Source organism: Lepidochelys kempii, chromosome 14 (genome assembly GCF_965140265.1).
Source record: "Lepidochelys kempii isolate rLepKem1 chromosome 14, rLepKem1.hap2, whole genome shotgun sequence".
Lineage (NCBI taxonomy): Eukaryota > Metazoa > Chordata > Testudines > Cheloniidae > Lepidochelys > Lepidochelys kempii.
In genome coordinates, this window is record NC_133269.1 from 36,298,352 (window position 1) to 36,324,635 (window position 26,284).

At 51.3% G+C, this 26,284-nt stretch overlaps 2 protein-coding genes across 5 annotated transcripts in view; both read left to right on the top strand.

The window, feature by feature from the left end:
* The first annotated feature begins 8,502 nt into the window (after positions 1-8,502).
* On the top strand, positions 8,503-24,646 carry LOC140898394 (uncharacterized). 4 transcript variants are annotated; one of them, XM_073312188.1, is made up of 6 exons: positions 8,503-8,701; positions 17,753-17,840; positions 18,366-18,492; positions 19,445-19,558; positions 19,927-21,942; positions 24,310-24,646. In XM_073312188.1, exons 2-6 carry the CDS (start codon positions 17,817-17,819, stop codon positions 24,324-24,326), a joined length of 2,298 nt encoding a protein of 765 aa, XP_073168289.1. In that variant the 5' UTR covers positions 8,503-8,701; positions 17,753-17,816; the 3' UTR covers positions 24,327-24,646. The 4 variants fall into 4 exon arrangements, 2 of the variants coding, with proteins under 2 accessions (XP_073168289.1, XP_073168288.1); XM_073312187.1 differs by lacking the exon at positions 8,503-8,701 and adding an exon at positions 15,233-15,488; XR_012154976.1 differs by lacking the exon at positions 8,503-8,701 and adding an exon at positions 15,998-16,018 and having other exon boundaries at positions 19,927-22,507.
* The window catches only part of LOC140898396 (uncharacterized), a 317,402-nt gene continuing 306,577 nt past the window's right edge, over positions 15,460-26,284 (top strand). The window contains exon 1 of the mRNA XM_073312193.1: positions 15,460-15,488. The gene's annotated coding sequence lies outside the window, so the exon portion shown is untranslated. The remainder of the gene's footprint in view (positions 15,489-26,284) is intronic.

A 26,284-nucleotide genomic window follows, 5' to 3' on the forward strand; every position in this document is an offset into this window, starting at 1 on the left:
GCCTGTGGACTGCATCAACATGCAGAAAGCCTTATAAGCCTGTCACGGTCAAAGCGAATTTTAGAAGAACTTAATGAGGCTGCTAAGAATGCTGGAGACACAACGCCAGGTGTCTAGGTGTCCGGTTTTCAACCAGAACACCTGGTCAAAAAGGTATCCTGGCAGCTCCGGTGAGCACTGCTGACCAGGCCGTAGGCTGTCCAGTTGATGGCACCCTCCAGCGGGGCTTGCAGGCTCCCTGCTAACCTCTGTGCTGTGGCTCCTGGGAAGCAGCTGGCGTGTCCGGCTCCTAGGCTTGGGGGCAGCCATGTGCTGCCCCACCCCCCACAGGTGTAGCTCCCATTGGGCAGGGGACAAATTAGCACGCCTAGCAGGTGGCTGTTGAGGGGGTCACGTGGCGGGCACTTCTGCTGCTGCTGCCAGGCCCGCTTCTCCTTGCGCTCCCCCTGTGGCTGGGCTGGCACTCTGGCATGGGGCCTGAGGCGATGAGTGGTCTGTCGCCCCGTCGCCGTCCCCCAGGAGTTGGAGGTATGTATCCCAGTCTCAGCATGCTGCACCCTCATCCCCATCCCAGCCCCGCACCCCTCCGCCATCACTGCATCCCTCCTTGCGCCATCCCCCTCAGTGCATCCCTACCCATCCCAGTTTTGTACCCCTTACAGCACTCTCCCACCCATCCTCTCCATCTCCCAGAGCCGCCAGCCCCATGTCCCTCACCCGCCACAGCCCTGCACCCCGTTCACTTCCATACACTGCTGCCCTCCCATTAGGTCCCTATTGTTACCAGGTTTGCCCGTTGCTTCGGGGTATGCTCATTTATTAGGGTTACTCTTCTGGTGTGTGTGTGTGTGGGGTCTTTAATTCTATCAATGTACTGTTTGTGTTCCTTGTGTTTTCATATGGAGCTCTACTTCTCCCTTCTGCAAGTCCCCTCCCAATGGAGCTGTCCTGCAGGACCTACCCCCCCCCCCCCCGACACACACACACGTCTGAGCGGACTGGGTCAAGCAGCACTTTCAAGCTGCTGCCCTCGTAAGTTACAGGTTCAGCACGTCCCTATCCCCACTTTCATATCACAATTGTACGGGTAGTAACCCACTTGATGAGCAAACCCTGCAGTATTTTTGGGTGCTGCAGGGATCTTTAGCTTAACTAAAAGAAGCGTTGCTGCACAGTAAATAGGGATGCTAAAAACACAAAAGAGTAGAGTTCAGAGAGAGAAGCAACCAGCTTAACCATAAAAGTTATTTACTGAATAATAGTGATAACTACACAAGGAGAGCCGAAACAAACATAACAGTTACAAGTATCGGGGGGGGGGGGGTAGCTGTGTTAGTCTGTATCCACAAAAACAACAAGGAGTCCGGTGGCACCTTAAAGACTAACAGATTTATTTGGGCATAAGCTTTTGTGGGTAAAAAAACCACTTCGTCAGATGCCAGATCTGAAGAAGTGTTTTTTTACCCACAAAAGCTTATGCCCAAATAAATCCCTTAGTCTTTAAGGTGCCCCCAGACTTCTTGTTTTTATAACAATTATATTATTAAAGGTTAATACCTGAGGTAGAAAAGAAAACAGAGAGGGATCTCACCCACTCCATGAGGCTTGAACTGGTCGGGGTTTCCAGGTGATGGTGGTAGCTCAGGGTCCTGAGTGCTGGAGACAGGCAGAACCCCCAGCATGATCAGTCAGGAGATGGAGTCCCAGTGGAGCTGATTCAGAGTTTGGGTCCATGCATCAGAACACTTACTTGGGCATAGGTAGGAGTTTTTGTAGAGAAACAACAATAGTTCAAGGGAGAACACTAGATTTCTTTATGGGTAAACTGATGACTCAAGGGTTTTCTTTAGGCTAGACAATAGGATCTGATCACTCTTGGCTATGGGTGGTATTTTCTTCCAGGGAGCTCACAATGCAAGTAGGCTGCTTTAGTATTTTGCAAAAAGAAAAGGAGGACTTGTGGCACCTTAGAGACTAACCAATTTATTTGAGCATAAGCTTTTGTGAGCTACAGCTCACTTCATCAGATGCATACTGTGGAAACTGCAGAAGACATTATATACACAGAGACCATGAAACAATACCCCCTCCCACCCCACTCTCCTGCTGGTAATAGCTTATCTAAAGTGATCACTCTCCTTATAATGTGTATGATAATCAAGTTGGGCCATTTCCAGCACAAATCCAGGTTTTCTCACCCTCTGCCCCCCCCCCCCAAACTCACTTTCCTGCTGGTAATAGCCCATCCAAAGTGACCACTCTCTTTACAATGTGTATGATAATCAAGGTGGGCCATTTCCAGCACAATCCAGGTTTTCTCACCCCCCGCCCCCAAAACACACACACACAAACTCACTCTCCTGCTGGTAATAGCTTATCCAAAGTGACCACTCTCCCTACAATGTGCATGATAATCAAGGTGGGCCATTTCCAGCAAAATCCAGGTTTTCTCACCCCCACCCCCATACACACACAAACTCACTCTCCTGCTGGTAATAGCTCATCCAAAGTGACCACTCTCCCTACAGTGTGCATGATAATCAAGGTGGGCCATTTCCAGCATAAATCCAAGTTTAACCAGAACATCGGGGGGGGGGGGGGTAGGAAAAAACAAGGGGAAATAGGCTACCTTGCATAATGACTTAGCCACTCCCAGTCTCTATTTAAGCCTAAATTAATAGTATCCAATTTGCAAATGAATTCCAATTCAGCAGTTTCTCGCTGGAGTCTGGATTTGAAGTTTTTTAGTTGTAAGATAGCAACCTTCATGTCTGTAATTGCGTGACCAGAGAGATTGAAGTGTTCTCCAACTGGTTTATGAATGTTATAATATTTTAATATATAAAATATTATAACATAATTATAATATTATAATATAATATATAATGTTATAGTATTTTGGATATCAGTCAAGGCTTCATTATTAGAATTGGTCTGATAACTGCTGAGCTGGGTGTGTACAGGCATAGGTTTGTTAACATCTGGAGCAGAGATCCCCCATGATGCAGTGCTTCCCGGCTTTTCTGGTTCCAGAGTTTAGTGCGGTTCTCTGTTCTCCTTTCTGTATGCTAATGGAGATGTCTTAAGCTTGTCACCCTTGTCAGGAGGGGTCTAGGTGTGTCTCCCATCCGCCCTTCATTGCTCTCTGCAAGCCTTTTCTCTGATTGGTTTTGGTTCAAGCAGAGACTGGGTGTGTGTGTGTGTGGGGGGGTGTCTTTCATGAGTCAGACAGGCTAGATACTGCTCCCTGGTTCCCCAAAAACACAGAGCTGACTGGTATCACTGTAGCCTTCTGCCTCCCCATCCCCTGTACCCTCAGGTAGTACCCCTAATACCCTGGAGCCCTGATCTTAGTTGGGGTCTCTAGACACTAAACAACAATTGTAACAATAAATAATGTGGAAGTATATGTGTCCGTGCATGCTAGATGTGTACACATGAATAGACGCGGGTATCTACGTGTAGCTGTGGGAGTCAATTTCTACAGATTGATTTATATAGGTATCTGAACAGGTGCATTTCTGTGGTTGTGCTCTACGGATTTGTATTTGGACTTCAGGAGTGGGCCGTTAGCGAGCCTTTAATGTGTGGGCCACACATAAAATTACAATCACTTTTAGTGAACAAAAAACATGGAGCTGGTTATCAAAAATGGGAAGAGCGGAGGGAAAGGATCATGAAAACCTTTGTGAAATTTCATTTTTTAAAAAATGACCCTTTTTGACTATTTTGCTGCCAACTCTAGCATTCTGTAACAAATAAAACCTGAAATTTGCATAATACACCTGTCAAAACAATAAATGTGCCTGTTTGGGCCTTGCAGTGAAAATGAGCACATGAGCGAGGGTGGGGGAGAGCAAGCGACAGAGGGAGGGGGAAGGTAGTGAATGGGAGGGAAGGGGGGGCTCAGGAAGGGGTGGGGCCTTGGGAAGGGGCAGGGCAGTGGGTGGGGCAAGGGTCTTTGGTTTTATAGAATTAGAACATTGGCAACCCTAATTGGGGGTGGATTGATTAGCTCTCCCGCCGGCTTAGAGCAGGTACATGAGAGCAGCATTTCTCAAATGTGGCAACCAGGGGCTTTTCTTGAGGCCCAGCCTCCTGGGCAGTGATGGGGAGGAGAAGCAGTGGCCCCTCCCTTGGCTGCCAGCTGGGGTTGGGCTCTGTCCCCTTCTGGAGCCACAAAGGCAGGAGGAGCAGGCAGCTGGTGTGAGTTCCCATGTTGTCGAGGGCGGTAGGGCTCAGGTTTCCAGCTTCAGCCCTGGAGTGGTAGGTGGCAGGCTCCAGCCATGGGGCTTCGGGCTCCAGTCCCTACTGCATGCTCAACCTCACCCGCATCACCCCTGACCCCTGCTGCCTCCTCTAGCCCTGGACTCTGGCCATGTGGCAGCAGGCTCCAGACCTTGGCTGCAGGGCTTTGGGCCTCAACACCATCCCCATTGCCACTGGCCCCCACTGCCGCCCTGCCTACCTGTCAGAGCAGCCACAAGCAAGACAAGATCTGGTGGCTGTGCTCTAAGGCCACCAGAAAATTTATTGTGAGAACCCCTGCCCAAGAGAGCATACAGGGGTGCAGCTGCATCAGTAGCTCTAATATCTTGATTTATTTTTGGCCTAGCAAAATGAGGCCCTGTGTTTTCCCCAGGAATTGAAATGGGGGGGGGGGTTTCAAATTTACGGGGGTGGTGGTGTCAGGGCCGATGTGGGGTGAGACCCTGAGGGTGAAGATGGGCTGTATGGCACCATAGTAAAAACTGAAAAATGTTTCATGACCATTTTATTAGATTTTTAAAATCATCAGCCAAATTAAAGTTGGCTACTCAAGCCTTCTATGAAATACATCTACATCCTTCTTGGCTTCTTGTTATAATTTTGCACAACTCTGTTAATGAACTTCTTGAATGCAATGCGTTCATCTTTGGTGGCTTCTCGTGTGTCCAGTACTTCCATTCCTTCAAGTGATATGCTCATTAGTTCATTCACATGATCAGGCAGAAGGCGACTTCTTTCAAAACACAAAATTCTATTCAATGATGAAAAAGAACGCTCAACTGTAGCGTTGTGACTGGGAGTAGCAAGAGACGAATTCCTACTTCTTTCAGCCCAGGAAACACAGCACAAAGATCAGGTCGAGCCACTAGTGATGACAGAAAAGAAGTTTAAGTCAAATCTTCATACATTCGTCATATGATATTCCACTCTGTGTTCAAATTCTCTATTCTGCCCTGATCCCACAGCAGCCCCATTGCTGGTAGTGCCTCACTCCACTCAACTGTTGGTGTTTTATAAGACAGGGATCTATAAAAGCTACGTAGAGGTTGAGTAGAATCTAGAAGTCGCTGTTGTAGATTTTTAAGAATCAACTCTGTGTACTTTTTCAGTTGTCTTAACAAACACTTCTTGTCCTCTTCACTTAAGGATTCAATATAAATGCCTTCATTACTCAACTTCTGGACTGAAGTCTTTGCTTCTTCCAGTACTTTTCCAATGGATAGCTCTCTGGTTGATCCAAATGTAGCTTCTATTGCGAGACAAAGATTTACAACTGTTGTAGCAGATGCCTGGATGACATTGTTTAATGACCCAAGTGGTTTCAACAGTAGACTTACAAGACAGAGTATGGCAATAGTCTTCTCTGAACGCAGTAGCAAAAGTAATCCACCAGCCTCATTACTTAGATCCATCCCATCTTGGTAGATACTTTCCAAAGCCAGTAATAATGGCTGGAGTAATTTTAAGACAACAGCCAAGGATCGCTCATGAGAAAGCCAGAGGGTTTTCCCATTGAACTTCAGTCCCAGCGTATCTTCTACATTTTCCAAGATATTCAGTCTTTTTGGACTCTTGCTGAAAAAAGAATATAATGAAGACATTACATTCATAGCTTTTTTAATGTCTTTTGAAGAGTCTGGAGCTCGTACTAGTGCTAGTTGGAGTAGATGATCTCTGCAGTTTGTATAGGAGAGACTAGGGTTACAGTTTTCTCTGAGCAAAGCTTGTGCTCCACCGTGTCTTCCAGAGAAGTTTGCAGCTCCATCAAAAGCACACGCAGCCATCTGTTTGGGGTCCAGCTGACAAGCATTTAACTCTTCTAAGATGTGGGTTGTCACAGATGCAGCCAATCTGTCTTCTATAACTTGAACGTCTAGAAAGGCATCTACTGGCCTGCCACTGACATCAAGATAACATACACAGTGACTTAATACTTGATGCCCATTTGCATCGGTGCATTCATCAGCCATGGATGCACATTTTTTGAATGTGGTGAGAGAGTTCTTCACTTCTTCAACTGTTGAGTCTTTCACTGTCGCACCACCTGTGTCTAGCCAGTCAGTTGAGTTTCTTGCAGAAAGACAGTGAGCATCTGCTGGTCTTGTTCGGAACCAGTGTCCAACTTCAGGATGAACAACTGACCATGCCCTTATCATTGGCCTCCAGTTTGTAGTGTGTGGTATCTCTTGCTTAAATAGAAAGTATGATCTATGGCCATGTTTGTTTGCATGAACGGTGTTGTGTCTCCAGCATTCTTAACAGCCTCCTTAACACTCACCGGCGTTGTCCTGGGTCAGTGGAGACTCAGAGTTCAGAGCTGCTTTCACATGAGTTCACCTCCCAGGTGGGGGGCAAGAAGGCACCTTGTTCGTTCCTCCAGCTGCTCACTGTTCGCTGTGGCCACTGTTGTTTGTTGAGCCACCGTTCACTCCATCGCTCTGTTGCCAATGGCCCTGCGCCGTCACCTTCTGCTGCCACCTGCCACTGCGACCTCTGCAAGTTGGTCTCTTGCGGTTCCACCCAGCTCTCAGTGATTTCAGCTGAGCTCTCAGCGGGGGAACCTTGCTGCTAGTGCAGACTGGGCCATCTCTTCCACAGAAACACTGTCCCACAGCAGGTCTAAGCACTTACACCTGATTATCAGTGATTTAAGTTGTAGTGGTCACTTAACAAAACAAAAGTGGAGCCTATCTATGGAGCCTAAAGAGCTCTGTCTTTAAACAATTGAGAGGGGCAGGTCAAATAGTACTTGTGACTCAGGCAGACCATCAAGCAAAACACCTGTCCCCACCCTCTCTCTCGATGTCCAAAATCGGCACAGGCTAAGTACAGTTCTACTGCCCTTTACTCAGACAATAAGAACAACAACATTTCTTTACCCCCCCACATTCAAGTGATTTGTAACCCAATCCCAGCCAAAATCTATCACTTGGGCGACACAGATCTATTTGCTGGATACCTAGGTAGATTAGGTGTGAATGTAAATGCAATCTGGTTCTGAAGTCTTTCCCCCCAGCCTCCAGCTCATCACTCGCTGTCAGGGAGAGCTCATTTAGACTTTGCTTATAAATAATAATTTGAAATTATTAGGTTGGCCAACCATTACTGAAATGAATGCACTGACATTGTCACAAAAAACAACAGCTGTATAAGGAAACTAGTCTATGTTCATATTTTCCAAATCTATTATACTTTTTCAGATACATGTATTTTATGATACACTTTATATGCTTTTAAAGTGTGTATTAATGTTTCAATTTTAATTCAAATTTCCAAACAATCACTAAATTGGCAACAATGTATGTAACTAGTTCACAAAATTGGGGGCGGGGTTGGGGAAATTCAGGGGGGCAAACACCCCTATGGGGGGATGTAGGGAAATCCCTGGGCCCTGCACTTAACCCGATGACACTGGTTTGTTTTGATGGCTGCATCTGATCAATTCCAACATTTCAGTGGATTTTCTAGGCAGCCATCAGGAAAAGGGGGATGATTTTGGTGACAATTGGAAAATGAGGAGGGGGGAAAAGGAGACAATCCTGAGGGGGTAGAGCACCAGTTCCTGACCCAGAGCAACAGAAGCTTTGCTGCTGACATCCAGGTGCCTGACAGGGAGCTGCAGTCAGTGCCCACATGGAGGAGCCAGCTGGGAGATGGGCAGAGGGGATCCCTAGGAGGGGGGCAGACATGAAGGGGTTTAAATAGAGCCCAGGGTGGGTTCATCTGGACCAACAGGTAACCAGCAGAACCCAGTGGCAAAGCTCTGACAGCTCCATGACCAGAGCTAGGGGAGCAGAGCTGGGAGCCCAGGGCTGGTAGCCAGTGAGCCTGGTGTGGAGAGAAGAGACCAGCTCTGACCACCTGCTCCCTGTGCCAGTCTGTTACCAGAATGAATCACACACAGAGTGTCCCCGGCTCCCGTTACCCCTGGATCATCTGGAACAACCCCGAGCCTCCATAGAAACCCCCCTTCTCCCCCCACCCCGAGATCTGCACGTCTCCTTTCTGTCCCCCGCCATTGACCCTGTGGTGTGGCTTCTAGGCAGGACACCTGCATAGGGCTGGGAGAAGCTGCCCGTGCCCAAGGGAGGTGGGGCCCCAGGGGGCAGGGTCTGGGGCAGGCGGCTGCAGATCGGTGGGTTGATCGCTAGGACCCAGGAGCAGCTGGGTGGGAACAATGAGCGGGCTCCCTGTGTCCCGGCCGCAGGAAGTGACTCGCAGCCGCTGCGGTGACTCTGGCTCCCGGCGAGATCCCCGCGCCCCGGCGGCTGGTGCTGGGAGCCCGGAGCCCGGGCTGCAGCCGGGAGAGGGGAACCTCCAGCCGGGCCCTGCCCGCTGCTCCCCGGGAGCCTCTCCCAGGGCAGAGCCCCCAGCCCGGCCAGGGCCCCTTCCCGGCCCGGCCCCTGCCCCGGGGGCCCCGCTCGGAGGGAAGGTAAGAGAGACCCGACCCCCCCGTCACCCCCGGGCTGCAGGGGGCGGGTTTGGCCCCGGGCTGCTCCCCGCGGAGCCGGCTGCGATTCCCTGCCCCGGGCCCGGGAAAGCTGCCGCCAGCTCCGTGTGTGCGCTGGGGTCTGGGACAGCCACACGTGGGGGGTACAAAGGGGGGTGGGAGTCCAAGATGTGTGAAGAGGGTGTGGGCAAGAGGGGATTTACAGGTGAACAGGGATGTGTGACGAGTGCAGAGGCTGAAGGGCGATGCAGGGGGCAGGGGCAGGGGGGGGCGCTGCATGGAGGATGAGACAACGCAGGGGGATCACTGTATGGGGGAGAATTGTGGAGCCCACAGGACACAGGGCTGGAATAGAGGGAAATCTGGGTGGTGGGAACTAGTGAAGGAAAAGGGATGCGGGGAGAGGGGACTGGGGAGGCCGGAGGGGGAATGGGAGAGCAAGAGGAGGCTGGCTGGGGAAGGGAGAGACAGAGGCAGTGAAAAGGAAGAGAGGTGGTGAGAGAGACAATGGCAGCTTCCCTGTGCCATGGATTCGGATCTCACCCACACCGGTGTCAGACTAGAGTCACGTCTGGCTCTGGCAGGGGGTGAGTGCGGATGGGCCAGTGAGATCAGCCTCTACCTGCCTGTCCCTGGGGGCTGCAGGGGGAGTCCGGGGCAGCTCGTTCATTAGTTGTTGCCGTCAGACTAGAGGGCTCTGGTTATTGCTGAGGGAGAAGAGGAGGCCGGTATCTGGAGAAGTTGCTCTCTCTTGCCCCAGAGTGCAGGACAAGAGGCAATGGGATCAAACTACAGCATAAGCGATTTACAATAAATCTCGGGAAAAATCTCAGGAGGACAATGGAACAGATGCCTCGGGGTTGTCGTGGAAGCTCCTTCACCAGTGGTTTTCCAAAGGAGGCTGGATAGCCCTCTGCCTTGGGTGGCTTAGACACAACAAATCCTGCATCTTGGCAGGGGTTAGAGTAGATGATCCTTGTGGTTCCTCTGACCCTATGGTTCTGTGATTCTAATCCGTATTGAATTAAGTGTAAGCATTTTGGGAGTCCCTTGTATTGACAATGCTACTGCTTGTGGGCTGCTGTGTGGTTGTATGGGTGTCCTTTGGGGGGAAGACGGGACTGATGCCATCTCTGGGAGATATTAGGGATTTCAAAGGCCTTTTGGGAACAGTACGAGTGCGATGGATTTCCTTGGGCCACGTCTGCACTTACAAACTGGGAGCTGCACAGGTGTGCCGCTCTGAGACCGCTCGTGTGGCCACGTTACACCGACAGGAGAGAGCTCTCCCGTCTACACAATAAAACCAGCTCAGTGAGCGGCAGTTGCTGTGTTCGGGGGGAGAGCTTTCTTCACCCCCCTGAGCGACAGAAGTTTTGCCTGCATAAGTGCTCGTGTAGACATGGCCTAGGGAAGACTTGGTCTCTACGCCTGAGAGGCGATTGCTGGGGCGGGGCCCAGTGGGTGCCCTGGCTGGACCACTGAGCAGAAATACAGGAGCAGTTGCCATGAACTGTGCCCAGCTCTGATGCTGGGGGCGTTTGGAAGTGTTGGTGGGTGGAGCCTGCTGGAAGGGGCCGGGTCTGTGTTGTAAGGCCTGGGCTACAGTGAGCAATCAGATCCATCTACTGCTTCACTCAGGGCAAGGCAAAGTTTTGAGCCCTGAGCACCATAGTTAAGTCGACCTGAGCCCCATTGTGGACACAGCTTGACAGATGGCTTCATTGACAGCTTGATTGACAGCTTCAATCAGAAATCAAACCTTATCACTCATCAGAGAATCCACACAGGTGAAAACCCCCCTAAGTGCTTGGACTGCGGGAAAACTTTTAGTCGCAGATCAGCCCTTATTACACATCAGATAATTCACACTGGAGAGAAGCCCCATGAATGCTTGGAATGTGAGAAAAGCTTCAGTAACAGCCAGGGCCAGTGAAACCGCTAGGCAAACTAGGCGGCCGCCTCGGGCTCCAAGTGGTTGGGGGCAGCCAAAAGCGCGCTCCGGGGAGGCGGTGGAGCGGAGGTGAGCTGGGGCAGGGGGGCGCGGGGAGGGCCGCCTGCAGCAAGTAATGGGGGTGTGGGGGGGGCACGCAGGTGAACCGCTCTCTGCCCCAGCTCACCTCTGCTCCGCCTCCTCCCCTGAGCGCGCCGCCCCGCTCTGCTTCTCTCCCTCCCAGGCTTGCGGCGCCAATCAGCTGATTGGTGCTGCAAGCCTGGGAGGCGGGAGAAGTGGAACGGTGGCACTCGGGGAGGAGGTGGAGCAAAGGTGAGCTGGGGTGGGGAGCTGCCGCACGGCTCCCCGGGCCGAGGAGAAGGAGGGGGAGCTGTCGCACGGTGTTACATTTTCATTTAGTTGTAGCCGAGCAAAGGGAAGCGGTACGCCCAACACAATGGAGTTTGTCTCTTGGATGCGATGTCATGGGCGGTGGGTATCAAAGGCCAGGGCAGGCTAAACCTCCCCTAATCCAGGCTGTGGCCCTGCCCATGTTCCACAAAGGCCCATGTTCCACAAAGGCAAAAGGCTCACTTTTCAATACAAGCAACTCCTGTCTCACACCTGACAAACTCACTACGCTTAATGCACTGTTTTCCTGGTACTTATCCTTAAGAAGTCGCATGTGAGATCTCTCCTGAAAGCTTATAACGTGTTGATACTCATAAATATTCCGAGAGGCATGTATGGGTGATATAGAAGTAATAACGTAAATGTCTTGAAAGTTATCCCCTTATGGTGTTGGAGTGAAAGTGAGTCACCAGGGAATCACTGGTTTTGGTGACAGCCCATTTAAATTGGAGGGAGTTTTTCCTGGCTAGCCCATTATGCAATGAGTTGACCAACTGTCTACCATTGTGCTTATTCAGAAAATGAATGGAAAACCATCCAAGCTGAACTATAAACACTGAAAGGTTGTGACAGTGACAAGGAGGATCTGACAGCGAGGGGATCGCCCTGCCTGGGAAGAAAGACAAAAGACTGATTCAGTGTGTCACAGGTTTCAGAGTAGCAGCTGTGTTAGTCTGTATTCGCAAAAAGAAAAGGAGGACTTGTGGCACCTTAGAGACTAACCAATTTATTTGAGCATAAGCTTTCGTCCAATGAAGTGAGCTGTAGCTCACGAAAGCTTATGCTCAAATAAATTGGTTAGTCTCTAAGGTGCCACAAATACTCCTTTTCTTTTTAATGTGTCACAGGACACTCTGCATCCAGTCACTGAAGCAGGATACTTCCTGGAAGACTGGGGGCTGGCTTCTTGGGCCTAGCAGATGCTGTGAAAGACTGACCTTTTGGGTGAGGATCTTTTTATCAGGTAGAAAATGTAACTTCTAATCAGTGTAGGCTCTTGTCCCAGTTTTCTGAATTTTTTGTTTCCATCCCTCCCCGTTGATTCTATTTAAAGCTCTCCTCTCTCTCAAAATAAACTTTGTTTTGTTTTACTATCAGCAGATTCAAGCTTGATACCGGAGCGGTGGACTCAGGTGAAACTGGTCTAGTGCCATTGTGATGCTGTGGGGTTCAACCCAGATCAGTGAGGGGTTGTCACCACCTGTGTTGGGTCAGATCCTCCTGAGCGCACTCACAGAACTTTAGTAAGTCTGCTGCTCTCTTAAAGAGACAGTGCACAGCCCCACCCTGTTAGTTAGCTGAGGATTCACACGGCACTGAGATGGTTTGTTGTAAAACTAAAACTGAATTTATTCCCAGGGAACCTAGGATTAAGGGATGTCCAGTAAGTGTGAAAAAGCCAGGAGAGGTTACACAGAAAACGTGCTTTCTAGTGTCAGAGTAACAGCCGTGTTAGTCTGTATTCGCAAAAAGAAAAGGAGTACTTGTGGCACCTTAGAGACTAACCAATTTATTTGAGCATGAGCTTTCGTGAATCCGATGAAGTGAGCTGTAGCTCACGAAAGCTCATGCTCAAATAAATTGGTTAGTTTCTAAGGTGCCACAAGTACTCCTTTGCTTTCTAGTGTGTACATTTATCTTCAGTGAATCTGAGCCTTGTGTCTCAGCAGGTTTCTCACCTAGATTATGTATCTGGGGACCTTCAGACTTCTTGGCTGGAAGATTCCACCTTTCACAGGTGTACAGGAGCTCGGCCCGCTTTGATCTGCCCAGCAATGTGTGCCAAGCTGGCTTTGTGGCCTGGTTATAGCTTCCAGAGTTCAATGACCTCGCCTCAGGAGGCTGGAAGGTTTCTTGGAGCTGTGGCTTCCATCTCCCATTGAGAGTGGGAAGTGCCATCTTCCACTTTGGTTGACATTGTCTCCCCTTGGTGTAAATATAATTTCATTGCCCTCGCTCCATTTACATTGCAGACAGGTTCAGGCAGGCGGAAGAACCACATTCCTTTGTCTGGGGCGGGGTGACTTAAGCCTGACAGCCAGGCTTTTAAGAACATATTCCTGCTCATGTATATTTACAATTCTTCATGTATCGCCCACACTTACCTCATGCAAGAATATCACTGAGCAGTGAGTTCGTAGTTTTCCAATGCTATACGACACGGCACCTTTTAGATCCATATTATGGCAACATGTTTCAGAGTAACAGCCGTGTTCGTCTGTATTCGCAAAAAGAAAAGGAGGACTTGTGGCACCTTAGAGACTAACCAATTTATTTGAGCATGAGCTTTCGTGAGCTACAGCTCACTTCATCGGATGCATACTGTGGAAAATACAGAAGATGTTTTTATACACACAGACCATGAAAAAATGGGTGTTTATCACTACAAAAGGTTTTCTCTCCCCCCACCCCACTCTCCTGCTGGTAATAGCTTATCTAAAGTGATCACTCTCCTTACAATGTGCATGATAATCAAATGGTCCATTTCCAGCACAAATCCAGTTTTCTTCCCCCCCCCCCCCACCACCCCCAAACCACTCTCTTGTTGGAATTGGATACAATTAACTTAGGCTTGAATAGAGCCTGGGAATGGTAGATTCATTATAAAAAGTAACCTATTTCCCCTTGTTTATTCTTTCCCCACCCATTGTTCCTCAGACATTCTTGTTAAACCCTGGATTTGTGCTGGAAATGGCCCACCTTGATTATCATACACATTGTAAGGAGAGTGATCACTTTAGATAAGCTATTACCAGCAGGAGAGTGGGGTGGGGGGAGAGAAAATCTTTTGTAGTGATAAACACCCATTTTTTCATGGTCTGTGTGTATAAAAACATCTTCTGTATTTTCCACAGTATGCATCCGATGAAGTGAGCTGTAGCTCACGAAAGCTTATGCTCAAATAAATTGGTTAGTCTCTAAGGTGCCACAAGTACTCCTTTTCTAGTTAACAGTGCTACATATAGGGGAAACTGAGGCATGCACACTATTCATACAAAAATATTACAAAAAATTCCCACTGTGTCACACCTCTTCCCCCTTCTAGGCCAAACTGAGTGGAGAGCACTTTAGCCAGTGAGCTGGGGAAGAACAGGTACTCCTTTCTGGGATAAAACATCCACTATACGAGTGCAGCCTCCTCTCTTTGAACAGGGACCAGACCCCTCTGGACATAACAGCAACTGAATAACTCCCCTGCAGGCCTCCAGCCTGGGACAGATCAAGTGCAGTTAGGGCTGAATTAAGACATAGGCAACCTAAGTATATGCCTAGGGCCAAAGGCCTGCACCCCGTTTTGGAGGGGGTTTGCATGAGGCCAGAATTGAGCGAGTGGCAATGTGACCTCCCATGCACCAGGTCACAACACAGCTCACTCCATTTTGTCCCCCATGCCATGTTCCCTGTCCTATTTGGGGTGTGGGGGGGTTAATGGGGGGGGTGTTAATGGGGCCAAAACTGAGTGGGCAGAGCACCAGCCTCTGAACCAGATTAGCTAGAGCTTCACCGCTGATATGCAGGTGTGCGACAGGTAGCTGCTGTCAGTGTCCTCAGGGGGGAGCCAGCCGGGAGAGGGGCAGAGGGGATCCCTAGTGCAGGGGGGAAGACATGAAGGGCTTTTGCCTAGAGCCCAGGGATGGATTAATCCGGCCCCACAAATAACTCCAGGAAACCTGGTGGCAAAGCTCTGACAGCTCCATGGAGTGAAGGGAGCAGAGCCGGTAGCTCCGGCCCAGGACTGGTAGCCAGTGAGCGTGGGGTGCAGACAAGAAACCAGCTCTGGCCAACTGCTCCCTGTGCCCGTCTGTTACCAGAGAAAATCATACACAGTGTCAGTGTCACCGAGAAACGCGGTCTACAGGTCTATCTCTGGGCTGCCTCTCCAGGACCAGGACCCCCATCATCCCTGTGTCCATGTAGACATTGGGGACTCTCTGGAACAATCCCCAGTCTCTGTAGAAACCCCCCCTTCTCCCTGCTCTCTGGGATTGTCTCTTGTCTGTTTGCCCAATGGTACATTTGCTTCTATGCATGACGCTCCCTTAATGCGGGGAGAAGCTGCCCGCGCCCAGGCTGGTGGGGTCCCCAGGGGGCAGGGTCTGGGGCAGGCGGCTGCAGATCGGTGGGTTGATCGCTAGGACCCAGGAGCGGCTGGGGGGCGGCTCTGGGGGGAGGATCGCGGGGCTCAGGCCCGGCCGCAGGAAGTGACTCGCAGCCGCTGCGGGGACTCTGGCTCCCGGCGAGATCCCCGCGCCCCGGCGGCTGGTGCTGGGAGCCCGGAGCCCGGGCTGCAGCCGGGAGAGGGGAACCTCCAGCCGGGCCCTGCCCGCTGCTCCCCGGGAGCCTCTCCCAGGGCAGAGCCCCCAGCCCGGCCAGGGCCCCTTCCCGGCCCGGCCCCTGCCCCGGGGGGCCCCGCTCGGAGGGAAGGTAAGAGAGACCCGCCCCCCCCGGGACTGCAGGGGGAGGAGGCTAAAGAAGTGCAAGGGGGGGGGGGAGCGGAGGACGGGTCGACACGGGGGAATCAGGCTGCAGTGGGAGAATTGTGGGGCTGAGGGGAAGGAGGTGTCTCAGTCCAACCGGGGTAACTGTTACCCCTTCAGCCAGGGGTTTTGCCCTCTGTCACCCTCTGGCAGTGCCTCACCCCTGGGCTTAACCCCCGATTTTGCCCCTCAGCCCCTATCCTAACCCTGCCCCCAGCTTCTTGACCCCCCTGACCAGTCAGTTTTTGCCCCCTGCTCAGACCCTGGCCACCCTTCTCCGATTTGCCCCCTTTGCCCCTTTTTAACCCCTGTAAAAAGCAATCCACAGCATCTTGTGCCCAGTAAGGGCAGTGGCTTCAGCAGATGTTACTGACCATGCTCAGTTTGTTTGCGCATACTGAGTGCACCCCAAGTAGCAAATTCCTAGAAACAGCAGTTTCTCGCACTACACCAGAAGGGCTCTAAAGAGGGTTGGAGGTGGGTTTGTGTGTGTAGATAAGAGGGGATTGAGGGGGGAACGGGGATGTATGAAGGGCAGGAGTGGGATGCAGGGGGCAGGATGGGATGGGGGCTGGGAATGCGCTGGGGAGGATGTGGCGTTGCAGGGCAATCAGGGGAAACTTATGGGGCAGATGGGAACAGGGCTGCAACAGAAGGAAACTCTGAGTGGGGGGGCACTGCAAAGGAAAGGGGGGGATGTGGGGAGGGGAGGCTGGGGAGAGACTGTGAGAGCAAGAGCAGACTGGCTGGGGAAGGGAGACAAACAGGGCAGGGGTCTGGGAGAGATACAAGGGCAGCTCCCCCATCCCATGGGTCAGGAGAGGGTGCGGGGCTGCCCCACGCAGAAGTCAGGGGGGAAATCTTTTACCGCAAATAGTCCATGATCCTTTGGGAGTAGATGGAGCCTTCCTCCTCAGGGCTCAGAAGCTACAAGGCAAATATCCAGACCCCCCGCCCCCCCACACACACCCTGCTCCCAGTTTATTATTTTCAGACACACTCATGATTTTGGGATCTGTCTCCTGAGTGTTTGGGGCTGACCAGGGCCCTGGCCTGATTTCCGGGCAGGAGTCAGATCTCAGCCACACTGGTGTGAGACCAGAGTCACTGCTGGCTCTGGCAGGCGGGGAGTGTGGATGGGCCGATGGGATCAGCCTCTGCCTGTCTGGGATCAGTCCCTGGGGGCTGCAGGGGCAGGACAGAGAGGCTCAGTCATTAGCTGCTGCCACCAGAGGGCTCCGATTATTGCTCAGGGAGAGGAGGCAGCTGGTGCCTGTCTCTCTCTGCTCCTGATGTCAGAGCCCTTGAATTGAGCTACCTGGGTCAGATGCTGCCTCCTCTACCTGAGAGCCCAGAGTGTGAAACTGCTGCTCCCCAGCGGGGTCTGTGCCAGGGAGAGGCCTTCCTTAACCCCCACTCTGGGCTCAGCTGGGGTGAGCACTTTCACCATGGCTGGAACCAGCCCCCGCAGCAGCCCTGGGCTCTGCCCATATCAGCTCCTGAGCCAGAGCCTCCAAGTGAGGGGAGAGACCTGGGGGAAAGGGCTGGGGCCAGGCAGGACAGGGACCTGCTGCTGAGTTTGTACCGGAGCGGGAGGGGCTCCCCCTGTGCCTGTGGGTCCCAGAGCTGCTGCCCTCAGTGACACAGCCAGGCTCACACTGGAGAGCGAGCGCCCCTGGGAACGGGAGAGTCCCCAGTTCTCCCAGGCAGAGGCGGGAGGGACGGAGACAGGAAGGGGAACGGTGAGACCGAAAGTGGCAGCAGGAGCAAGAAGTGGGGAGGGAGGTTCCCAGACCCGCCCGGATCTCTTCCCTGCATCCCCCTGGGCAGCCTGACTCTCCTGGGAACAAGGGGAGGAGCTGACAGAGGAAAAACCAGGTTCCGCCTCTGCCCAGTCCCCGCGCTGCTGGGGGGACCCGCTGCCCTTCGGGCCGATATGGGGGAAATCCCCCAAAGTGGTTCCTTTGATTCTGCTCTTTTCTAGCATTTGTCTCAGAGACTCTGTCCCTGGGGGGGTTTAAAAGTGTCCCCGGGGGTTCAGTGCTGGTGGGAGGGGCAAGGTCTGTGTTGTAATAAAGTGACTGAGGGTTTTCCCAGCGTGGCAGAGCCCAGAGTGTCTGTCTGCAGGGATGGAGCCTGGGGGGAATCGGGGTGTGAAATGGACTCAAGCCCCTTCTGAAACCTCCCCCGTCGCCCCTCTCGCCCTGACAGGCTGAGGAATCACGTCCACGTTTCGCTCCAGATCCTCCCATCTTCCAGGGGACAGGGAAGGGAAATGGCTGTGATGGAGCCAGCTCAGGTAGGGGATTTTCAGGGAGCTGCAGGGGGATTTGCTGTACAGGGGGAGGGGCAGGCTGTGATAAACCTGCTGGGACATGATCAGCCTGGGATCTGATTTTCTGAACAGGCCCATTGGCGGGTGGGGGGAGGGGAGAACATTCCCTCCATTTCTGAAACAGGAAACAGCCCCCTGGGCAGGGCTGGGAAAAGTGACCAGACTCCCAGTGCTGGAGCCTGACCCCACTGGCCAGAGGCTGCTGTGAAATACGAAGGGAAGCTGTCGGGATTCCTGTCCCTGTCCCCGGCTCAGAGCTCTGCTTCCCGTATCAGCCTGTGGCTGGCAGGCGAGTGGGAAATGAGAAGACCCTGCCCCGCTCCGTGTGCTGGGGGGACAAGGAGCTCTCACCTTCTCCCCATGCCTTAACGCCTCCTGGCTGCTCTGAGCAGGGTGGGGGTGGGATTCTGCTTCTCTGGGCCTCCTTCCCCTGACTAGTGGGATTGCGACTGGGGCAGCAGGTGCTGAATGCAGGAACTGATGTTTCAGATGCCAGTGACCTTCGAGGAGGTGGCTGTGTATTTCACCGAGGGGCAGGGGGCTCTGCTGGACCCCGCTCAGAGAGCCCTCTACAGGGACGTCATGCAGGAGATCTATGAGACGGTGACCTCGCTGGGTAAGGGATTCCTGTGTTCCTAGCTATTAGAAGCTGTGGGGTCTGCGTGTCTAACTCTGGTCAGATTCTTCTCTGGTTCCTTGGATTGGTGGGGAGGGTCGCGAGGTCCACAGCTCCAGTGTGAGAGATACTTTCATCACCACACCCTGCTCAAGGGATCAAGGGAGTCAGAAACCTAATGAACATACTAATTCATCCCCATCTCTCCCACTTTCAAGAGGCCAGAAGCAGGGTATTGTTCTGCCTATATTATTTCTCTTTCCCACACCGTTCACCTTCCTTCCTGGGACCAGCTCCATCCATGGGGAGGGCTCTAGGTTCTGCAGCTTAGGAAATAGATAAGAGTTCAATACCCGAGCTGTGTGTGCCAGCAAGTCCCCCAGAGCACATCTACCCTGAGAACTCCTAGTGAGGGCGTGACAACACCCCCGCCCCCTCCCCCGATGTCGTCTGCTCCCAAGGGTCTGAGTTACCACAGTCCCATGTAGGGTCAGGTTAAACTCAGGGAATGTTCCTTGTGACAAATACTCTACCAAGACTCCATGCTCCCTGACCTTGCCTGATTTACCAAATGCAATTAATAGGCAGCAGGTTTAAAACAAACAAAATGAAGCGTTTCTTCACACAACGCACAGTCAACCTGTGGAACTCTTTGCCAGAGGATGTTGTGAAGCCCAAGACTATAACAGGGTTCAAAAAAGAACTAGATAAGTTTATGGAGGACAGGTCCATCAATGGCTATTAGCCAGGATGGGCAGGGATGGTGTCCCTTGCCTCTGTTTGCCAGAAGCTGGGAATGAGTGACAGGGGATGGATCACTTGGTGATTGCCTGTTCTGTTCATTCCCTCTGGGGGCCCCTGGCATTGGCCACTGTCGGCAGACAGGATACTGGGCTAGATGGATCTTTGGTCTGACCAAGTATGGCCATTCTTATTTTCACCCCCTGAGCAGGATTTCCCGTTCCCAAACCTGACCTGATCACCCAGCTGGAACGAGGGGAAGAGCCGTGGGTCCCAGATCTCCAGGCCGACGAGAAAAGGGAGAGCCCGAGAGGCACCCACACAGGTGAGGAGTCAGGGAAACTGAGACAGAAACATTTGGTGAGTAAAGAAAAAAGCTGGACCTCCCAAAACGTGCCGTGAGCGAGAGCCCTCAGTTCTGCCCCATCTCACCCAAGTCAGGGCTGCAGTCAGCAGGTGTTGTAGCATCAAGGCAGATATCAGTCACGGCTTCCCACCCATCCTGTTAGCTGTCGGGAATTTCCTCCCTGACTTTACTTCCCTGGAAATGTTTGGGTGGGATGTGGAGGCAGAATCCAATGTCTCCATCTCCCCAGCAGTCACTGTGTTGTGTTTTCCCTCTTTGCTATTCCCCTTTCGGTCCCTTCTCCCCGGCACATTCAGTGACTCCTGTCTGGATTCTCTCTCTCCCAGCAGGTGAGAGGACAGTGAGTGAGAACAAGGAGGAGACTCAGCAGCAGGAAGGTCCTGGGAAAGTGGAACCGCAGGAGACATTTTTGAGAAAAGCTGAAGGGAATTTCTCCAAGTACTTGGAACAGGGAGAAGCCTGGGGAGATCGACATAGATCAGAGATGCAGCTAGGAAACAAACTGGATGAATCCATTCAACATGGTGGAGGATGCAAAGATCCCAAGGAAACCACAGTCCAGCAGACAAGTCACAATGAAGAGAGACCCTACAAATGCCTTGACTGTGGGAAAAGATTCCGTTTCAGTGGAAACCTTATTACACATTGGAGAACCCTCACAGGAGAGAAGTCCTATGAGTGCTTGGACTGTGGGAAAAGCTTCAGTGAGAAGTCATTTCTCATTATACAGCAGAGACTGCACACGGGAGAGAAACCCTATAAATGCCTTGAGTGTGCAAAAGTTTTCAGTGTGTTATCGGCCCTTATTAGACATGAGAGGACCCACACGGGGGAGAAACCCTATAAATGCATGGACTGTGGGAAAACTTTCGCTCAGAGCTCAGACCTTATTAAACATAGGAGAATCCACACCGGAGAGAGACCTTATAAATGCCTTGAGTGTGGGAAAAATTTCATTCGCCGTTCACACCTTATTAAGCATCAGAGAGTCCACACAGGCGACAAACCATATAAATGCCTCAACTGTGGGAAAAATTTTGTTGACAGAACAAAACTTACTCGACATCAGGCAATTCACACAGGAGAGAGACCCCATAAATGCTTGGACTGTGGGAAAAGCTTCATTCAGAAGTCACAATTTATTGTACACCAGAGAGTGCACACAGGAGAGAGACCCTTTATATGCCTTGAATGTGGGAAAAGTTTTATTCAGAAATCACAGCTTATTACACATCAACGAACCCACACAGGAGAGAGACCTTATAAATGCCTTGAGTGTGGGAAAAGTTTTATTCAAAGTTCATCTCTTATTCAACACAGGAGAATCCACAAAGGAGAGAGACCTTATAAATGCCTTGAGTGTGGGAAAAGATTCATGGAACGTTCATCCCTTATTAAACATAGGAGAATCCACACAGGAGAAAGACCCTATAAATGCCTTGAGTGTGGGAAAAGTTTTATGGAAAGTTCATCCCTTAATAAACATAAGAGAATCCACACAGGAGAAAGACCATGTAAATGCCTTGAGTGTGGGAAAGATTTCATTCGTCGCTCACACCTTATTAAGCATCAGAGAACACACAGAGGTGACAAACCTTATAAATGCCTCGATTGTGGGAAAAGTTTAGTTGACAAAACAAACCTTACTAGACATCAGGCAATCCACACAGGAGAGAGACCCCATAAATGCTTGGACTGTGGGAAAAGCTTCATTCAGAAGTCACAACTTATTCTACACCAGAGAGTGCACACAGGAGAGAGACCCTTTAAATGCCTTGAATGTGGGAAAAGTTTTAGTGAGAGCTCAAAGCTTACTAGACATCAGAGAACCCACACAAGAGAGAGAACCTATGGATGCCTTGAGTGTGGGAAAAGATTTATGCAAAGTTCATCACTTATTAAACATGGACGAATCCACACGGGAGAAAGACCCTATAAATGCCTCGACTGTGGGAAAGGTTTTATTGCAAGTTCAGCCCTTACTAAACATAGGAGAATCCACACGGGAGAAAAACCCTATAAATGCCTTGAGTGTGGGAAAACTTTCAGTCAGCGCTCACATCTTACTCAACATGGGAGAACGCACACAGGAGAGAGACCCTACAAATGCCCTGAGTGTGGGAAAAGTTTCAGTTTCAAATCAGGCCTTAATATGCATCAGAAAACCCACACAGGAGAGAGATCCCATAAATGCTTGGACTGTGGGAAAACTTTCAGTCAGCGCTCATACCTTACTAAACACAGGAGAATCCACACAGGAGCGACACCTTCTAAATGCTTTGACTGTGGAAAAAGCTTCAGTAAGAGGTCAGAGCTGACCAAACATCAGAGAAGCCACAAGGGTGAGAGACCCTAGGAATAGCTTGGCTGCAGGAAAAGATTCAATTTGACTTCATACTTCAGTGACCCACACAACAGAGACCTTGAATGTGGGGGAAGGTTCATTTGGTGCTCCTGGAGTATCAGGCATCCACAAATCCACACAGGGAAGAAACCTCTGAGATGTTCTCAGTGTGGAAAATGCTCCAAGTGGAGCTAACATCATGTTGGACATCAGAGATGCCTCCACACAGTCAGGAAATTATCTCATGGCCCTGACTGGGGCTGACCATGGTGACAAACCCATTTCCTCGTTCCCACACATCAGGGGCATTTGGCTCCCAAGGATCCAGCTGCCCATTGCTGGGGTGAGGATCCAACAGCAGCCAAACATCAGCTGGTCAGTGACCCTCTGGGTCTGCCTGGTCTAAGCAAACCCCAGGCAGACGTGGAGAAGCCCCCATCAGTCCCTCCTCCCTGCTGCAGCCCTGGCTGCTGAGCTGATGGGCCACAGGTGGGGGAAGGGAGAGAGAGAAACTCCTCCAGATGCTCCCTCTGCCTGGCTGAAGTTCCCCGTCTCCATGGATGGTGGGTGAACGTGCCCTTGGGGGGAGGCTAGCCCCTGGCCCCTCACCCTCTGCCTGAGGCCCTATCCCTTCTGCTCCAGCAGGCCAGAGGGGGCCTGGTGGAGTGTGGGCAGGGCCAAGCTAAAGTGTTTCAGGAGGCGTGGTTTCCCCCAGCCTACTATACCCGCCGCCCATGCCCCTCTCTGTTCCCTTCCCAGCCGGGATCCCCCTGCCATGGAGATGAGGAGAAGGACACTTGAGCCAGGCCCCACCTTCACTCTAGATACCTGTGTCCACCCCGCAACTTCCACCAGCCCCTGGGCTGGGCTCCCCCACTTACCTGGAGCTCTTCTCTGCAGGGGGGGTGTCCATGGGGGCTGGTAACACCTCCCCTCTCCGAATCCCCCAGGCCGCTGGACTCTGGGGGATCAACCGTTAAGGGACCAGGGGATGGGAGAGCACAGGGGTAGGGAGGTGCTGCCTCTCCTCACTCTCCCCCTCTGCCCCGTTTCCCTGCCCCCTCTGCATTCAGACAGCACCATTAGGAGAAACTCATTCCCACAGGCTCTTTTGTTGGAAGTCTGGATTTGCCACCTCTGCTACAGCAGCATCAGCCTCTGAGAGGGAAGCAGCGTTGCTTAGTGGATAGAGCACTGGCCTGGGACTCAGCAGACCTAAGCTCTTTTCCCAACTCTGCCAGCAGCTTGCGCGATGACCTTAGAGAAATCTGTGCCTTCCAGAGGGGGAATAAATAGGGAGGGATGATATCAGCCTCCGAGTGTCTGTCTAGGGCAGGAAAAGTGGTTGGGATTAGGTAGTGCGTCTCCTTTGTTCCTCCTCCCCTTTTTCTAGTCTAGATTGACCCTGAGCAGTTTATTCCAATCCCCCATTAGCAAAGTGATTGTTTGAGTCACTAAAAGTACCCCCTTTGCAGTGAGATTGTCTCATTCCCAGACATCCTCACGCTGCTCCAGGTTCTGCTGAAAAGCATTTACTTTTTTGTGCTGTTTCTCCCTTATACACCAGCATTCAATAGATTCTAAAAAAGCGGGAGCAGGGATAGTAAAATAATGTGGTGTTTTAACTTCTGTGTTATTTGAGGGGGATGGGGTGGGTCCGGGGGATTCCCTTCCTCCCCCATCAACCTCACACGTCTTCTCTCACAGAGCAACCTCTGTCCAAGTCATGGAGAGCTTACCCTTTTCCCATTCTACCCCTCCACCTTCATGTGTGTCATTTACCACAGTGTCCTTTTCCCACCATGCTTAGGAATCAGGCTTTGATTTCTTTGATCCTCAGTCAGGCCCCTGGGTGCTGGAGAAGAAAATGTCACATTCCTGAAGGGGGAATTCAAATGAACCCCAAAGCACAGTTTGAGCTTCAAGCCCAGCCTCCAGCTATTGGTAAAGTGGCATCTGGAGTTTTTTCAGCCTAATCCAGATCATTTGTACACAGGACGTTTTTGGTTAGGTTTGTCTTTTTTCCTCTTTCTTTTATGATGATGATGCTCAATCTTTGTCAATAACCCAGGCAAATAATGTGGCCGTGCTGAGTAAATCAGCTTTTGCCTGTTCAGAAGGAAATGGGCAAATTTGTTCCCAAGATTTTGAGTCTTAAAATTCCCTGGGATTTCACTTCATGAATGGGAAAGTGATTTGTAGCTCACCCTGGAGCGTGGGTTTTTCTCTTTTTGGTGAAGGCTGTTCTGTCATGTATTTTGATATTAAATTAGTTTGACGGGATATAGCTCAGTTTTCTTGGGGACTTCAAAAGACTAATGATAATTTGCCAAAATAGTCCTTACTGATTTTCCTTTGACATCAGATTTGCTTCTTCTTTGAACAATGAAAATGACCAGTACCTGTCAGCAAAACAATGAGGACTACAAATGAAGCCCCAAGAGGATTGATGTGGAGAGGGGTCGGCGTCTTCCCCATTCCTGAGAGGAGGAGGCTAGGCAAATGCCTCTCTCGTGGATTGTTAGTGCTTTTCTATCAGCTTTAACTTGTTCCTCTTTCCCTGGGGTGCGTGCGTGGCTGGAGCAGCAATGTACTGAGCTAGGGCTGAAATGCACCGTGCCCGGCTGGGCCTTGCATGTGGGGGGTGGAGGGAAATTGAGCTTTTATTTCTTGGTTTGCAAAGAATAAAGTCGAATTTAGTTTCTCAAACTCCCAGTGTCCCTTGTCTTGAATAATGGGGTGGGGGTGGGAGGGAGAATGGTCTTTAATGGACTCACTCGGACACTGTGTGCCTGTCACCCATTGACGCAGCTGGGGAAAAGTCTGGTATCATTCTATTGTAGGTAAGTTGCGGGAGGTTGTTGTCCCGCTCTGCTCGGCCCCGGAGAGGCCTCAGCTGGAGTCCTGTGTCCAGTACTGGGCACTACACTTTAGGAAAGTTGAGGACAAATTGGATTAAGTCCTGAGGAGAGGAACAGAACATGATCAAAGAAAACCAGACCTGTGGGGAATAGTTATATTCACACTCATTAGCATATTTTTATAAAATCATATAGAGTGTGTCATCTCCTGGAATTTCCAATTTTTAAGACCAGCCCAAGCCATCCCGAGCTGCCTGCCCAGGCCGTCCTGAGGAGGAACACAGTGAGTGGTGGGAACCTCCGGCAAGGGGAGGTGGAGTGGAGGAGGGACTCACCAGGCTGCATGCCTGGTGGGGGTCTCAGGGGAGGAGAAGAGGCAGAGCACAGGTAGGACCACCACAGCTCAGGCCTCCCCTGGCCTAGTATACCTTCTGCCTAGGCTCAGACCAGAGCTTGCAGGGGGCTGGGGGAGGCTTTTTTTTTTTTTTTTTGAGCTCCCACTGACATAGATGCTGCCGAGCAGATACACTAGAGCAGCATTTCTCAGATTTGGCCACCAGGGGCTTTCCTTGCTGCCACAGCCTCCTGGGCCATGACTGGGGGGGCACAAAGCAGCTGCCTTCTCCTGCAGGGCCGCCAGCAGGGGTTCAGCCCCTGCCTCTTTCTAGAGCCTCAAATGCTGGAGGAGCAGGCAGCCAGTGTGAGTTCCCATCTTGTTGGGGGCGGTGGGGTTCGGGTTTCCGGCTTCAGCCCTGGGATGGCAGGTGACAGGCTCCAGCCATGGGGCTTTGGGCTCCAGCCCCTGGCTCAATCCTACCCTGCCCACCCATTGCTCCTGGCCCCCGCTGCCACCTCCAGCCCCAGGCTCCAGCCGTATGGCAGCAGGCTCTCGCCCTCTGCTGCAGGGCTTTGGACCCTGGTTTCACCACTACCCCCATCGCCGCTGGCCCCTGCTGCTGCCCTACCCACTTCCCATCCAGGGCTTAATTTGTCCCCGGTTTGCTGGGTCTGTGTAAGTCTGCTGTGCAAAGTGGTATTTGTATGTTTGTTAATCACTTTTCGCTGCCTCCCAACTCGCTAGCAAGTCTGCTGCTATGAAACGTGATATTAACAAAAAGTACGAACCTCACTTTTCACAGAAGCAGACTTACTAGCTAGCAAATCTTTTAAATAAAAAGCAACTAAAAAAGCAAAAGAAACAGCAATTAACAAAAGACAAGAACATGCAAAGCACCTTATTTGTGACAGGTTTCAGAGTAACAGCCGTGTTAGTCTGTATCAGCAAAAACAACGAGGGGTCCTTGTGGCACCTTAGAGACTAAAATTTATTTCGGCATAAGCTTTCGTGGGCTAGAACCCACTTAATCGGATGCATGGAGTGAAAATACAGGAGCAGGTATAAATATATGAAAGGATGGGGGGTTGCTTTACAAGTGTGAGGTCAGGCTAATGACATAAATCAGTTAACAGCAGGATACC

Excerpts from the sequence above, each read along its gene's own strand:
- LOC140898394 (XM_073312188.1), top strand. The coding sequence starts at position 17,817 with ATGGCTGTGATGGAGCCAGCTCAG. Across the intron at positions 18,493-19,444 it reads TGAGACGGTGACCTCGCTGG|GATTTCCCGTTCCCAAACCT; the intron begins GTAAGGGATTCC and ends CCCCCTGAGCAG. Across the intron at positions 19,559-19,926 it reads CCCGAGAGGCACCCACACAG|CAGGTGAGAGGACAGTGAGT; the intron begins GTGAGGAGTCAG and ends TCTCTCTCCCAG.